The sequence below is a fragment of the Nicotiana sylvestris genome, chromosome 10 (genome assembly GCF_000393655.2).
Source record: "Nicotiana sylvestris chromosome 10, ASM39365v2, whole genome shotgun sequence".
Lineage (NCBI taxonomy): Eukaryota > Viridiplantae > Streptophyta > Magnoliopsida > Solanales > Solanaceae > Nicotiana > Nicotiana sylvestris.
The window spans coordinates 91908966-91924101 of NC_091066.1; the positions used below are offsets into that span (position 1 = coordinate 91908966).

A 15136-nucleotide genomic window follows, 5' to 3' on the forward strand; every position below is an offset into this window, starting at 1 on the left:
ATTTCTATTTTTTTGTTTTTCTGCACCACCAACCCCTCCCCCCACCCACCCACCCCCCGAATAATATATGTTTTAAATATATTTTTCTGTTTTAGTTTTTTTATTTATCGGTTTAAAGGATCAAAAATTTACAAGTTCCAAAGCTATGAATTCGGAGGTTTATGTGTTTGGAAGTTTATGGGTTTAGAAATTATAAAGATTACGGGTTCAAAATTCTACGGTTTCGAAAATTTAGCGGTTCGAAAGTTTATGAAATTTGTGAATTCGGAAGGTTATTGGTTTGAAAATTTATGGCTTCATTTTTATTATATCTAAATCATTTATGAATACTCTTGAGAAGTCATTTTCCTTAATTTTGCGTATCAAACACCGAAAAATAAACAAGATTACTATTTGTTTTTCAAAAAAATATTTTTCACGGAAAATATTTTCCGTTATACCAAACACACCCTTAGCTCAAATATTTAAATAAAAACTCGGGCATTTAACAGGCTGCATATGTATTCGGCCATTTTGTTAAAATGAGTTATTCTTTTAAACGAATTCATTAAATTCATCAAAGAGTACTAATTACTTCTCTTGTTTATAATAAATAGTACTCCTTTCACCTCATTTTATGTGATAATGTTTAACTTAAGATGGAGTTTTAAAAAGAAAGATGTCAAATCTTGTATTTTAAATAGGCCATAAATATTTATGTGGCTATACTATATCACAAGCTATTCCGGATATAGAAAGCTGTATATTTTTAGATAGCCCTAAAAGGGGAGTATGTTACCTGAAATACGACGGCCTTTTTGTTAAAATGAGTTATTCTTTTAAGCGAATTCATTAAATTCATCAAAGAGTACTAATTACTTCTCTTGTTTATAATAAATAGTACTCCTTTCACCTCATTTTATGTGATAATGTTTAACTTAAAATGGAGTTTTAAAAAGAAAGACGTCAAATCTTGTATTTTAAATAGGCCATAAATATTTATGTGGCTATACTAAATCACAAGCTATTCCGGATATAGAAAGATGTATATTTTTAGATAGCCTAAAAGGGGAGTATGTTACCTGAAATAGGACGGAGGAGTAATTAGTTAACATCCTGTTTCGCCGTTTCATGCAAATAGGTCCTGGATACTAATATTCATTGTTAAACAACATTGACAAGAAATACTCCCATAGTGAATTTACCCTTCTATAAAAAGAAATTAGATGTCCAAGATAGATGAAAATAAATAAAATAAAAACAATTAATTTATCAAACTTGGTGCAGCATTAAACTTGAGTACTTGGAACCATTGCGCTTGAATCCATAAGGACAAATTATTGGTTACAATAATTGGTGCTTGACTTGATTGAAATTATTATTGGGATAAACCTTAAATCAATTTACAGCAGGGCAAACCCAAGAAACGAGAAATCATACACCTGCCCCGCAGTTGAGCAACTCATGAGAAAACTGTAGACCTAAAGGAAATATATGGCAAAATACATCGACAAACCCCTCAAAAAAAAATTCATACTTTTTCACTTAAATACTCTATCTTAAGTATGTTTTATTTGAGCACTTTAACCAAGTCTTTATCATGTCATTTAGACACAAAAGGCTGCAAACATTTCTTACATTTTTCAAGCTCGTGAAATGGCACGAATAATAAACTACTCACACTTTTTCTATTTTTTTCTTTTTTCTTTTCTTATTCTTTTCTTCCTCTCTTACCTCACCCTTCTTGGACGGAAGCTATGGAATAACCGGCTATCTTTTCTGGAAATTGGTCTCTTCAAATTTTTTAATCTCTTTCCACTCTCTCTTTTTTTCTCTCTCTCTCACTCACACACGCACGCACGCACAAATCACACTCAACAGAATGCAAACAAATCAAGCCAACATCTGTAACGGAAAGAATTTGAAAAATGTCAAACCTAGGCATTCCATCATCACCACAAATAGCCTACCTTTCACCGTTCTTTTGAAGAATGAAGAAACTCAAACTCAATATGTTTTCTTCTTCCAAGTTGGTCGAATCTATGGCTGAAAAATAGCGAAAAAGTGGCCCAAAAATTGATAGAAAATACCTGAAAATGTCAGAAATAATTTTTGGAGGATTGACCCGTAAATGTTTGAAGAAAATGAGTTCGGATCTAAAAGAAGAAAGAATGGGATGATGTGAGGAAGAGGAAGAATGGTACTGCCGGAAAATTGATTTTTCCGGGACGGGAGGGGGGTGGGGATGACGATGGGTAGGGTAGCTTTTCTCATTTTTATATTTATTTTCTTTAGTTTTTTTTTTTTAAAATTTGTTTATGTAAATCCATGTGTCCTCATCTTATTTGTCACTATACATGACACAACAAAGGCTTAGTTATGCTCAAATCGAACAAACTTAAGATAAAGTGTTTAAGCGAAAAATATGAATAACTTTTAAGAGGCTGGCGATGTATTTTGCCAAAATATAATGTACATGAAGTGAAGACATGGGCGGTATCTTCACAGTTAAAGCACAGCCCTATAAAAGCTAAAAACTGACCTCAGTTCTACCAAGCAGCTGGTTTGCTGCCCTTTTTTTTTTTTGGGGGGGGGGGGGTGGGGGGTGTACAAAAATAATGTCACAGTGAAGGAAAGGAAGAAGTTTGAGCTTCGGCCTTCTCTCCAAATTTGAAATTGCAAGCTGGCAAATTTGAAAAGGAAATATTTTTCCTCAACCCCATCTAATCCAACAAACAGTAAAAACACTCGATCATCAGTAACTATCTTTTAGCAAGGTAACAAAGCGAATGTAATACTTTTGTATAGAGATGGCGTCTCAGACAATTTAGCGCAAAGCTAAGCCTTTTATACTATCTCAGGACGAGGAGCTTCTGCCTGCCTGGTTGGCATTGACACATGAGTTGTTGCCTGATGGGGTGCTGCTGAAGGCTCGGATGCAGGAGCAGGTCTTGGTGCTATTGTGACATGCAAGCCTCTTTGTTGCCCTGCCTGCAGTAAAAAAGCAACTTCAGCTGCTGCTAATGCTGCTGCCTCCTGCTTTACATGAAAAAATATGATACATTAGAAATAACAGAGTACTCATAGGAAGAGAAACTTCGTAACCCTTAAGGCACCCACTGCTCCAGCTAATTGTTACCCTCTTCAAGTCTGAATTCTATGCACTTTGGTATCTTATTGCACAAAAATGGTGGTATATTCCTCCATTGATTAAGAGTTTTGGTAGATTAATTTCTTACTCCAAAAACTCTTAAGTAGATCCTCTGCGCTTCACTCAATTGTCATTTAATTGTCATTTAATTTTAGCAGAAGGCGATGGAGACTAGCAAACACACAGCAAAGGGGGTACTTTGGCACAGGCGTGGATATGAAGACACAAAATCATGAAAATTAAGGACAACATGACATCGTCAGAACTGCAGTCTTATTTTGTAGGGGTTTGACAAAAGCTACTACAACAACGATGAACCCAGTGTATTTGACAAAAGCTCAAAGCAAAAATCTAGGACCCAATGGTTGATGCTTCCTCAGCTCCCCTCCACCTCCTTCCAAGCTCGTCAATCGCCCCCATAGCAGCCACGGTTCCAGCGGCGGTGGTTTAGGGGGAAATGATGAGTTTCCCAAGCGGGATGAGCATGTCCCTCGTGGAGTAATCGGAAGACTAGCCGTTTCATAGCTATCGGAGTGAGCTTAGAGGGAGTTCAATTCAGCTAAGCATAAGAATTGAGAGAATCTTTGGGAGATGCTAGCTGCTAAGATGGAGGAGATCGGATATAGGAGAGGTGCTGACAAATTTGGTCAATTATTACAAGGGTAAGGAAACATCTGATCCAGATAATGGCAGATAATTTTGATTTTTTTATGCACTGCATGCACTTTTTTCAGCAAGTACAAATAACGTACATTAGCTACAGCTAGACCCCAAGGCTGGTTCCCATCCTAACAGGTAAGGAAGAGGTGTGGAGAGCAAGTAGGGATCAATCTTTCGAGGAAGTCACAGAAGATGAAGAAGGTTATGCTTATGAGAGTGGTGAAGCGAAATTAGCAAGAAGCAATGTTGCTTCCAAAGAGAAAATTGAAAAAGTAAAGTGGCCAAGAACAAACAATGCAGAGAAACCTCTGAGACTGCCCAGCCTAGGAAGTATTATTAACACTACTAGAACTGTTGATAATATTCAAAATATGCTTAAATTTTTTTTTTTCCAGCAGCAGCTGAGGATAGAGATCCAATGGTGGTAGAAGTGTGCTCGTACTCATGAAAGAGAACAATTTGAGCAGGAATAACGGTCATCAATGGAGAAGCTTGTAAGGGATAGGAAGATGATTAAGCAGGCTTGGAGGGAGGGTAGGAGCAAAGGAGAATGAGAGAGTAGAGCCAAGCAGAAAAGAGGGATGCCATCTTAACAGCACTCTCGAACCTACTCATTGGTGAAAATCATCCGATGAATTATTGTTTTTTTTTTTGGGGGGTCATCAGTACGTAGCTCAGACTTCAATGTCTCATCCGATGATTCACTGTATTTCATTTTATATATCAGAAATAGACCCAATGAGGTATTGCATTAGGTGGTTTATAGGTGAGGAATTAGGTATAGAGTACAAACTTTGAAGAATTAAGAGTAGATGACCATTCTTCTATTGTGATTTACATCACTATCAATAAGAATAGCTTCAAATCTGACATTTGCTAGGGACAAAGATGTAAGGCCAAATTACATAGAGTTCCTCTGAAATAGGGAAATGTAAAACTAAAAATAAAGAACAAACAGATACTGTTTTCCTCTTCGTATCGAATTCTTCAGACAGCAAAAAATGGAAATCACTACAGCTGGCTTAAGCATGGCGCATTTGTAAGTGGGAACTGCGGGCAGACTTCGGCTCCCACTATAGCAATGTTTTTAACTTACAAATACATGAGCAGAGACCATAGAAATTATCCGAGCATTTATTGTACATAAAACGTAAACACACACTTCATCATTTTGCACAAGTCTTTTACATTATGCATAAATGTATATCACTAAACTGTGCACGAAGGAAGATGTGCATGTTAATAGCCTTCTGAGGATTTACGAAAATCCGAAAAGACTCTAACCTGTCTTTGCCTACGACGCTGCAATATACTGATACCCCAAGCCATGATGAAGCAAGGTAGAAGAAAACCAGCAGCCCGGAGCAAAAAAAGCTGTGCCAAAGGGTCAACAATATCATTAATCCCGCACACTTTTTACTACTATGGATGCGTCACAGAGTCACCACACAGAAGAGGTGTAGTTTAATTTTATGATCCACTTACAGAGAAAAAGGTGGTAACGTCATCATCATCAGCATCACCTTCAACATTTTCAAAAGCATGCCTCAATAATAGGAGGGCCATTAACTGCAGGACAGAAGACATCGTTCAATAAGGTTACCATGATCCTGACATAAGCTTCAAAATAGAGTAAAACCAGTGGGAACACAAGGGCCAACCAAAAAGAAAAGACTGAAAACATGATTTCACTACCACATCCACAATTTTTTGACACATCTAAATAGATTCTTCCCTATTTCTAATTTTGATATCCCTGACTTCTTACATTCCCTACACACTATGAAGACATTTTTACACATTTAGGCAGAAAGTAAATGTCATTTCTGCACCATTTGGACAACCAGAGGGGAAAGGGTAATAAGTGGAAACAAGACAAGGGAACGGAAGGAGAAAAGAGAAAAAAAGGCATGAATTAGAGCATGGGACCTTCGCCCCTCCACCTTCCGACTGCACATTGCCATTTTAAAGAAAAATGAGCGTGGAAGTACAGATAGCCATTGGTGGATATGTTTTTTACAAATCTTTTGTATAGGTAGGTAAGGATAAGGTAACATTAAGATTTTTTTTTCTTTTGAATACTTCAGTGAAATGAAAATTATCAGTTTTCTCTAAAATAGCGGACAGAATATAAGAATGCAGTTTCTATGAAATTCGACCACCACCGTATTCCTCCAACTACACTCAGATCTCTTGTTAGGTACCATTAGGTCACTATTTAGCAGGAAATTTCAACACCACCACCAACAACAATATACCCAGTGTGATCCCACAAGGAGGGTCTGGGCAACATGGAGACTTAGGGATGCAAATGGGGTAGGGTAGGGCAGGGCGGGGCGGGGTGGTTCGGGGCAGGGCAAGCCTTGACCCGCCCTGCCCTACCCCATTTGAAGCATTTTTTCAAAATTTTGCCCTGCCCCGCCCCGCCCCGTTAAGCCCTGCCCGCCCTGCCCCATTTAAGTTTTTTCTTTATCCTATCCCTTTTTCTTTTTTTTTTTTAATCCCACCTTTCACAGTAACAACCCCTTAATCCTTAAAAATAAGAGCTTCTCTGAATTTTCTTCTTACAGTGAATAGGGTCTTTTTTAGAAGAGTCATCGTCATTTCTAGATGTAAGAAACTGGAACAAATTTGTAGTTAAATCTTCCCTGCCATTCTTATTTCTTCATCTTTCTTATGAATAGCATGATAAACAAGAAATAAAAACTTAATCCCTCACAACTTTTTAGCTACACTGGCATCTTGTTCTAGATATATACAATGGGATTGTGATGATTGAAACTCTTGCATTTTGATTTGATTTTGGTTTAATTTCTAAAATTATTAGTCTAAAAATATGAAGATATATTAAAAAGAGTTTGAATTAATTTTAAAGTAATGAAACATTAACCAAGTCATAACCATACATAACGGTAGGAAAATTTAAGCAATTGAATCAAATGGTAATAGCCCACATACGCTATACACAGGCATCTCTTTAATGGCCCAATTTTTAGCCGGCAAACCAAACCCAAACCTGCCCTGCCCCATTAAAGTTCTTCAAAATGTAAGTTTTACCCTGCCCCGCCCCGCCCCGCCCTTGCCCTGCCCCATTGCCATTCCTAGGTGGAGTGTACGCAGCACTTATCCCTACCTTGTGTGAGATAAAGAGGTTGTTTTGGATAGAACCTCGGCTCAAGAAAAGCGTTTTCAAAACAAGTTTGAAAAAAATACAAGAGTAAAAAAACTATAATGAAAATATTGAAGAAAAAAGAAGTATTGACAGCAAAAATAGTAAAGATAATCAAAGTAAAAGAAATAACGGTAGTAATAAGAAAAAATCAAGAAATCAAGAAGGTGTTTTCCTCCCCACGGGACAAATTCTAAATCTGCTTATCTTGATGTCAGTCAGAAGAATAGTTTCTAATGCATGCTCCACGTTACCACTACAACACATTTAGCCAGTAACAACAGCAGAAGTTTAATTACGCCAGATAGAGTTGCAGAAGCTCACAAATAAAGCAGCAGAACGACAAAATGCAGCTCCGCTAGCACTTGCATCAGCATATTCGTCATGATCGGCCTCTTGAAGATGGCGTTCTCTGACAGCCATCGAAAGAAGACGAGGGTCATTTATGTCAAGCTGAGTGCCAGCCACTGTCCAACCACCACTGAAAGAAAAAATTCATGATTGATGAAATCCATCAGTGACACAGAACAAAGAAGATTTTCAGCTGATCAGATCAAAAAGACATGCTAACAAGCTTGGATTGCTCTTTGACCACAAGAGCACAGCAAGCAGAGAAGCATTAATAACGAACAACACCACAAAAGGAGAAGGAAGGAGAAACATAGCCACTATGGTCCACTGATCGTTGGAAGAAGAAAGGGCAAAAGGTGAGATTAACAATAAAAACTGGCACCAAAAAAGAACCAACTCCTGATTAACGAAGACCAACATACAAACTAGTTGTATATTTTGTGGAGAACTGAAAGATAAAAAGGTTTAACATGTCATAAAACCCTTTAAATGAGGGAAAAGGGTTTTGATGTCTAGTTCAGCTTGTTGTCTCTAGGTTTCTCAAGAAGCTACTTCCTTGGTGAACGGGAAAAAAAATTAGTTCATGATAATGAAGCTGTTTTTTTTCCTCCTTTTTTCTTTTGAAATATCTGAATATGCCGGAATCTCACTGTCACTTCCATACAGACATGTCATTTATATGAGCACCAATGCAATAACAAAAATAGAGGGAAATTCTTTTACATAGTAAACGTGCCGATCAACATCAAAAAGTGATGGTCATTCAACATAGAAAAATACAGATCGACTTATTTATTGTAGAATTACTGTAAATCCTAGATTACCATTATCAAGTTAAGGGAAAGGTCTAAATACAAACAACTGAAACATTATGTTTACAAGGTTTTTAACCCCCCCCCCCCAGAACAGCTTTTAGGCAAAGAGGAAGCCTATGGGAGGTGTATATCTCAGAGTGAAGAAAACAGGTAGATATCAGTGTATATTGAAATGCAAATACCCACATAGCAACACATTTAAAGGATTAAAAGGAATGATTTTGCAACAACGAATCGAATCCTGATATTAATAAAAAATTATGATAAGACAAAACCTGATATCAATGACAGTTTCTTCCGAGGGAGGAGGCGGCGGTGGAGCAGTATATCCAGGTCGGTAAGTCTGCAGATTGGAGAGAATTCTCTAAATAAACATGTCACTTTGCACAAATAACTAAGTGTGACAGTACAAGAACCAAGCCATAAATCCTCATTACTCAAAATTCAAAGTGCAAGCAACTGATAAATAGATATGTATATTACCTGGTGACAGATCTCACAAGTTATATCTCCCTTCTCATTGCACCATCTCTGAACGCATTTCCTATGAGCATACTGGATTTGTGAAATTCACAGGTGGTAAACAAGAGAAAGAAAAGGAACAGTTAGCCGATCCGTGAAACCCCACAAGTATACAAAATGGGAGAGAAAACATGCTCATCTATGATTAAAACATTTTAAAATATAAGGCTAATTCAAGAGAAGTAAATCAATCAACATGCCTCATCCCAGATCATTTGAGGTCAACTATAAGAGAATCCTCCATACTAAAAGAATTTTCGATTAATGAAGTTTTAGCATCCAAATCATTTTGCAATTTCACAAAGGCAAAACGTTCTTCAGCTTTAGTAGGTAACTTGAGTAAATAAAGTCTTCTATCTTATGCGCTTACAAACACACAACTATATCTAAACAGAACCGCAAATTTCAGATGGGACTTCAAAACAGTTGACAAGCAGGAACATGAACATTGCACGCTGCACATACGCAATGGTGCTGAATCTGTTTCTGGTGTAGAAATGTCTGTATATATGTTTTTCGCTTTAAGGGACCTGTGCAGAAGATACTTGCTAAAACAAATATTCCCTCCGTCCCAATTTATGTGACGTTGTTTGAGTGGGCACGGAGTTTAAGAAAGAAAGAAAGACTTTTGAAACTTGTGGTGTAGAATAAAGCACAGATATTTGTGTCGCTATAAATCATCTCATTAAGGGCACAGTGGGCATTTTAAAGTTAAATTGTTATTTAATACAGAAAGGTAACATTCACTAAAAAGGAAAGAGTATCCATAAAATGGGACGGAGGGAGTAATCACTTTATTTCAGAATTACTGACAGGTCTGAGACATGAGGTACACAAAGTATCAAATGCAACAACCGAATCCAACTAATATTTGCTTGATGACAGTGAATCAAACCAAAGAACAAGAATGACTTCCAAAAAAGGAATTTAAAAATACAAAGAAAAGCAACTAGCTTAAGGATACAATGCTCTTCAACGACCAAGTAAAAGAACCAGGTTCACAACCACCAAATAGGAGCTTAGTGCCCATAGCAAGAATATTAAGGTAGGAGGTGAATATTTACGCCTAGTACCAAAAAGGAGAAGGTAGAAAAATATGTAACCAGATTACCCTTATCAACAAGTAATTACAGCTAGAGATACTGATGCGAGACTTAGCTGGGTGAAAGGCATAAACAATAAGCTTCTGTTAATGTCAACACCTGACAATTTCAAGTTCTTCAGAAGAATTACTGAGATATTTGAAATTTTCAACTTAGATAAAAATAAGATCAACATAATTGACATTTACATGCATAAGCAACTCTGTGATCAATATTCAGTAGCTCGTGAAACAATAAGAGCACAAATTAATCAACTTCACAAAGATACCTTCAAGCTGCCACTACAACTACAAGGAATCTCCAAATTTTTTGGGCTATCTTCTTCCTGGCAAATTCGACATTCCACAGTCTGAATTAGTGGCTCTTCTTCGCCCTCACCCAACGTTGATGGGCCAACTCTGTGAGAATAAGAACTGCCCCCTGATGATCCAGGGCCCCCGGCACCTTGCGGCGAGTGCAGGGATTCAGGTGTGACGATACGATCAGCACACAGAACTGACTGTTCTCCCATTAGCAATTCACTGATGTGTCCTAAGATCACCAAACACCAAAAGCCATCTCACACATAACAAAAGGAAAAAAAGAATGAAACATGGATAAACACACCAATCACAAATATTACTCCAAACATCAAATTCAAGGCTAGTAGCCCTATAAAATTAGATGATTCTTTAGGGAGAATATAGGGTTGTATATCTAGTTTACCTTTATGCAGAGCATTGTATAGGTGCTACTGCCCGTTTGCCTGGCAACAGTTATGACATTTGCCGTTTACATTGAAGACCCCTATGACCCCTTTTTTTTCCTTAATAAAAACTCCAATATCACTATTGTTGGCAAAAAAAGAAGAAGAAGAAGAAATATTCTAGTTTGATTTCCCGAACATAAATCCCACAGCTAAACAACAACGTAAGAATAAATGATAAAAAAGAGTTCCAGGTTTTACTACTAGGGTCAACTAACTACTAATCTTCCCTCTTTAATATTTTTTTTTTTGGATATGAAACAAACCAATTAATGTACTAGAGTTTCATCTCTCTTTTTTTTTTGGCCAAACGAAAAATTATATTTAACCGTGTGTAAATATGTACAACTAGCACTTCTTGGACTCTTGAGCTAGATCCTCAAACAGACCTCATATAAAACTCTAACAAGCTGGACTACTTCATAGACTACTCCTACGCAACTGGATAACTATTGTGTCTATCTAGCCATCTAGAATGTATAATCCTTTTGTCCTACAATGTGCAACTGCAAGACTATTTCCCTGACTATCATCTTGTAATCTTGTGCTTTCTTATTGAATCTGTGGTTGTTCCTTTCCACCCAGATATGATACACAGTGGCTGCAAAGAGGTATCCTAAGATAGCTTTTCTTGGCCTACTGTTGCTCACCTGTGTTGATAACCATGTGATCTCTCCATCCCAAGTTCCTATTTTTCTATGAAAACCAACCACTGTAGTAGGGCCTTCCATATGTACTGTGAGTAGGGGCAATCAAAAAACAGGTGTGTATGAGTTTCTTCCAACGGTGCTGCACACAGAACACTCTCTTTATCCACTAGTATCCCCCATCTGCTCAATTTGTCAACTGTTGAAAGCCTATGCTGAACAGCTAGCCATAGAATGAGCTGATGTTTTGGAACTAAGCAAGGTACCAGTGTCAGGTTTTTCCAAGGAACCTTTTGGTATTTGGGGTAGCAATGCTCTGTAAGCTTTATTAATGTTGAATTCTCCATATTTGGCGAGATACTGCAGCACAATAGTGATATCAGTACTCATTAAAGAAGTCATGGCTGGTATGGTGAAGTTTTGCACCCATTCTCTTGCATCAAATACTTTCATCACTAGCCAGCTGGCCTGTTTAGGAATGGCCAAAATTGTCAAGTCCCTACCCTTTATGAAATAGTTGTGAACCCATAACACCCATAGTTTCATCTCATTTTGATGAACTTACATGCTATAGCATTAGTATTATACTCTTTAACACAAAATCAAATACTAGTTGTAACATATTACCACAAAGACATGCGGTAGAAAGTTCAAACTCATCGGCTATGAACACAATTCACATACCATTTGAGGGAAAATAACACAAGAATTAGAAGAGCCTCTACCATAAATAAATTAGTTCAAACACTGAAACCAAAATATACAATTTGCTGGAAAAGACAACCTTCTTTAGTTGAATACAATAAACCCCACCCCCACCCCCAAACCCCTACCTAGGAGCCCAACAATAATTCTTGATGACTCTAGCTCTCAACCAAACGTTTGGAGGCGAAGCAAAGTACATTATAATAAACACATGAAAGACTTCATTATTTTCCACCACCTCCATTTTCCTCTATATTCTAGCCATCAAAAAGACTTCTTGACAACAGAAAGACCATAAAATTTCAAGGAATAACTTCTACAACTAGAACCAAACTTGAAAGTTTCCAACTTTGAAGTCATAACTCAGAAAATTGATAACCCAAAAAGGAAAATCTTGAACCCATACAAGAATAACAATCTTGATTGATTTTGGGTTAAAAAATAACAGTAAAAACAGAATTTTGAGGTACCTGAATATGGTATTGATTTTGCTTTCTGAAGCCTGGCAGAGTAGCAATTAAATTTGTACAGTGTTAAAAAGGCTGAGGAGAAGTTGCAACAACTATTGCCTTGATATAAATTAGATTAGAAATGACAAATATTTTAATAGTCGTAATATTTATTTATGAAGAAGATTATTCCTTAGATGATGTTGAGGTGAGGTTTATAGATAACTCCCACCGGTTCACCGACCCTAGGAACTTTCTACAGTATTTAATTACTCATATGTATTACTCCTACTCTCCTTAAAAATGATGATGTTATAAATAGTTTGGATGCTCGTGTTGTTAATAACATAGTTTGTACATTTAATGCTACATTAGATGTCCATATTATGAATAACTTAAAATTAAATTTTCTATTTTATGTTCATTATATTTATTTTTTATGTCTATAAAAGGCTATGTAATTGCAATAAAAATATACACCAAAGTGAAAGAAGAAAAAACTTAATCATTCTTTCTATCTTTTCTTATTTACATTTTACTGCATTGCTTTTATTTTATAACATGTTATCAGCACGAAGCTCTAATTTTATTCTTAACTCCCGCTAAGTTGAGCCATATTTTATTAAGGTATGTATCATTATAATCATTTTATTTATGGCAGTACATATCATATGTTAATTGTTTGCACATTATTTATGCTCTTGGGCATCTTAAATAGTTTAAGTACATTGCAGTGATAAAATAACTATTTACGTCTGTACTCAACTTTTAGAGGACTTTAAAGTCATCAAACTAGCTATGCACTAATGACATACTTATAATATTCATGGACTCCATGGATCAAAACATATCTTTAAGGCATTTTGAAGAACTGTGAGAAATGAATTGACAAGCAATAATTTTATAGTTTAATTACTTTATATTTATTGGAACATATAAATAATGTTAGTCACGTTCAATTCTATTAACACATATATATCAATAATATAAAGTGAAATGCAACATGTAATTTCTACTTTATGGCAAGAATAAAATAAAATAGTAGATTGTTAACATGATATAACTCTATTTTCATTTCTTTTACCTTAATCGTTTTGTTTTCATTAATTGTTTATTATTATAATTATTTCTCTAACTTATTCATCTTTTATGATAGTTTTCACTATGTCAAATTTATCAAAACTTGAATTTGTGGCACTTGACATCACCGGGAGGAACTATTTATCATGGGTTCTTGATGCTGAAATTCACCTTGACGCTAAAGGTCTTGGAAATACTATTATACAAGGAAATGAAACATCAAATCAGGATAAAGCAAAGGCCATGATTTTCCTTCGTCATCATCTACATGAAAGGTTAAAAACTGAATATTTAACCGTAAAAGATCCACTTGAATTATGGATTAATTTGAAGGATCGGTATGACCACCTAAAACTTACGGTATTACCGAAAGCTCGGTATGAGTGGATACATTTAAGGCTGCAAAACTTTAAAATCGTAAGTGAGTATAATTCTGTTATCTTTAAAGTAAGTTCACTATTAAAATTATGTGGAGACACTATCACAGATGAGGACTTATTAGAAAAAATATTTTCTACTTTTCACGCTTCAAATGTGGTGCTACAACAACAATACCGTGAAAAAGGTTTTAAGAAATATTCTGAGTTAATCACATGCCTACTTGTGGCAGAACAGAATAATACTCTATTAATAAAAAATCATGAAGCCCGTTCCACTGGGTCAGCTCCATTTCCGGAAGTGAATGCTATAGCAGCATATGATAAGTTTGAAAGAAAATAAAATAATTACCGTGGTCGTGGACATGGTCGTAAACGTAGACGTGGCAGGGGACGAAACAATTATCGTCATTATGGTGAAAATAAATTGGAGAACAATAAGAGTTCTCAAATTAATCATTCAAAAGGTAAAACTAGTATGTATCACAGATATGGTATGAATGGTCATTGGGCATGCATTTGTCGTACGCCAGATCATTTTGTCAAACTTTATCAAGCCTCCCTAATAAAAAATAATAATAATGTGGAGGCACACTTGACCTTTCAAAATAATGATGATGAAGTAGGTCCCTCAAACAAATATGATTCTAGGGAACATCTTGCATATAAAGATGATGATTTGGAGGCCTAACAAATATTATTCATTTAGAAGCTGGAGACTTCTTTGAGGATATTGACTGAAGAACTAATCATCTTACTGGGGAATGAAGCTATAAAAGTTGTTATTTTTATGTTTGCAACTAGTTTATTTTTTTTAGTGTATTTTCCTAATGCATCATGTGTTGCTAGTTTCTACATTCCTAATGTATATCTTAATGTTTTTTTTTCTATTTGTCTTTCATATTTCTTATGATATATTTTTTATGAAGAATATGAAAATTCTCAGTCTTCAGTTGGACTCAAGATTAATAAAGATGATATATGTCTTCTGGATAGTGCTATAACACACACTATTTTAAAAGATAAGAGATATTTCTCTTATTTGGTAATGAAAGAAGCGAATGTTAATACAATATCCGGTAGTACAAGATTAATTGAAGATTCTGGAAGAGCCAATTTATTACTACCAGGAGGAACAAATTTGGCTATTGATGAAGCACTATATTGTAGTAAATCTCAAAGAAACCTATTAAGTTTCAAAGATCTTCGACAAAATGGCTATCATATTGAGACTACAAATGATGAAAAGATTGAATATATTTATATTACTACAATAATGTCCGGTAAGAAATATGTTCTTGAAATGTTACCTGCTTTTTCCTTCGGCTTATACTACACAAGTATTAGCAGGATTGAAACACATGTCGTAGTAAACGAGAAGTT

At 35.8% G+C, this 15136-nt stretch overlaps 1 protein-coding gene across 4 annotated transcripts; it reads right to left on the minus strand.

The window, feature by feature from the left end:
- Positions 1-2391: 2391 nt before the first annotated feature.
- LOC104221645 (uncharacterized) lies at positions 2392-12501 on the minus strand. Of its 4 annotated transcripts, none has more exons than XM_070160065.1 (9): positions 12318-12501; positions 10456-10555; positions 10019-10281; positions 8609-8680; positions 8401-8468; positions 7284-7440; positions 5276-5359; positions 5075-5164; positions 2392-3018 (listed from the first exon to the last, which is right to left on the minus strand). In XM_070160065.1, exons 3-9 carry the CDS (start codon positions 10259-10261, stop codon positions 2827-2829), a joined length of 906 nt encoding a protein of 301 aa, XP_070016166.1. In that variant the 5' UTR covers positions 10262-10281; positions 10456-10555; positions 12318-12501; the 3' UTR covers positions 2392-2826. The 4 variants fall into 4 exon arrangements, with proteins under 4 accessions (XP_070016166.1, XP_070016168.1, XP_070016165.1 ...); XM_070160067.1 differs by having other exon boundaries at positions 2392-3015; positions 12318-12497; XM_070160064.1 differs by lacking the exon at positions 10456-10555 and having other exon boundaries at positions 12318-12500.
- Positions 12502-15136: the final 2635 nt, after the last annotated feature.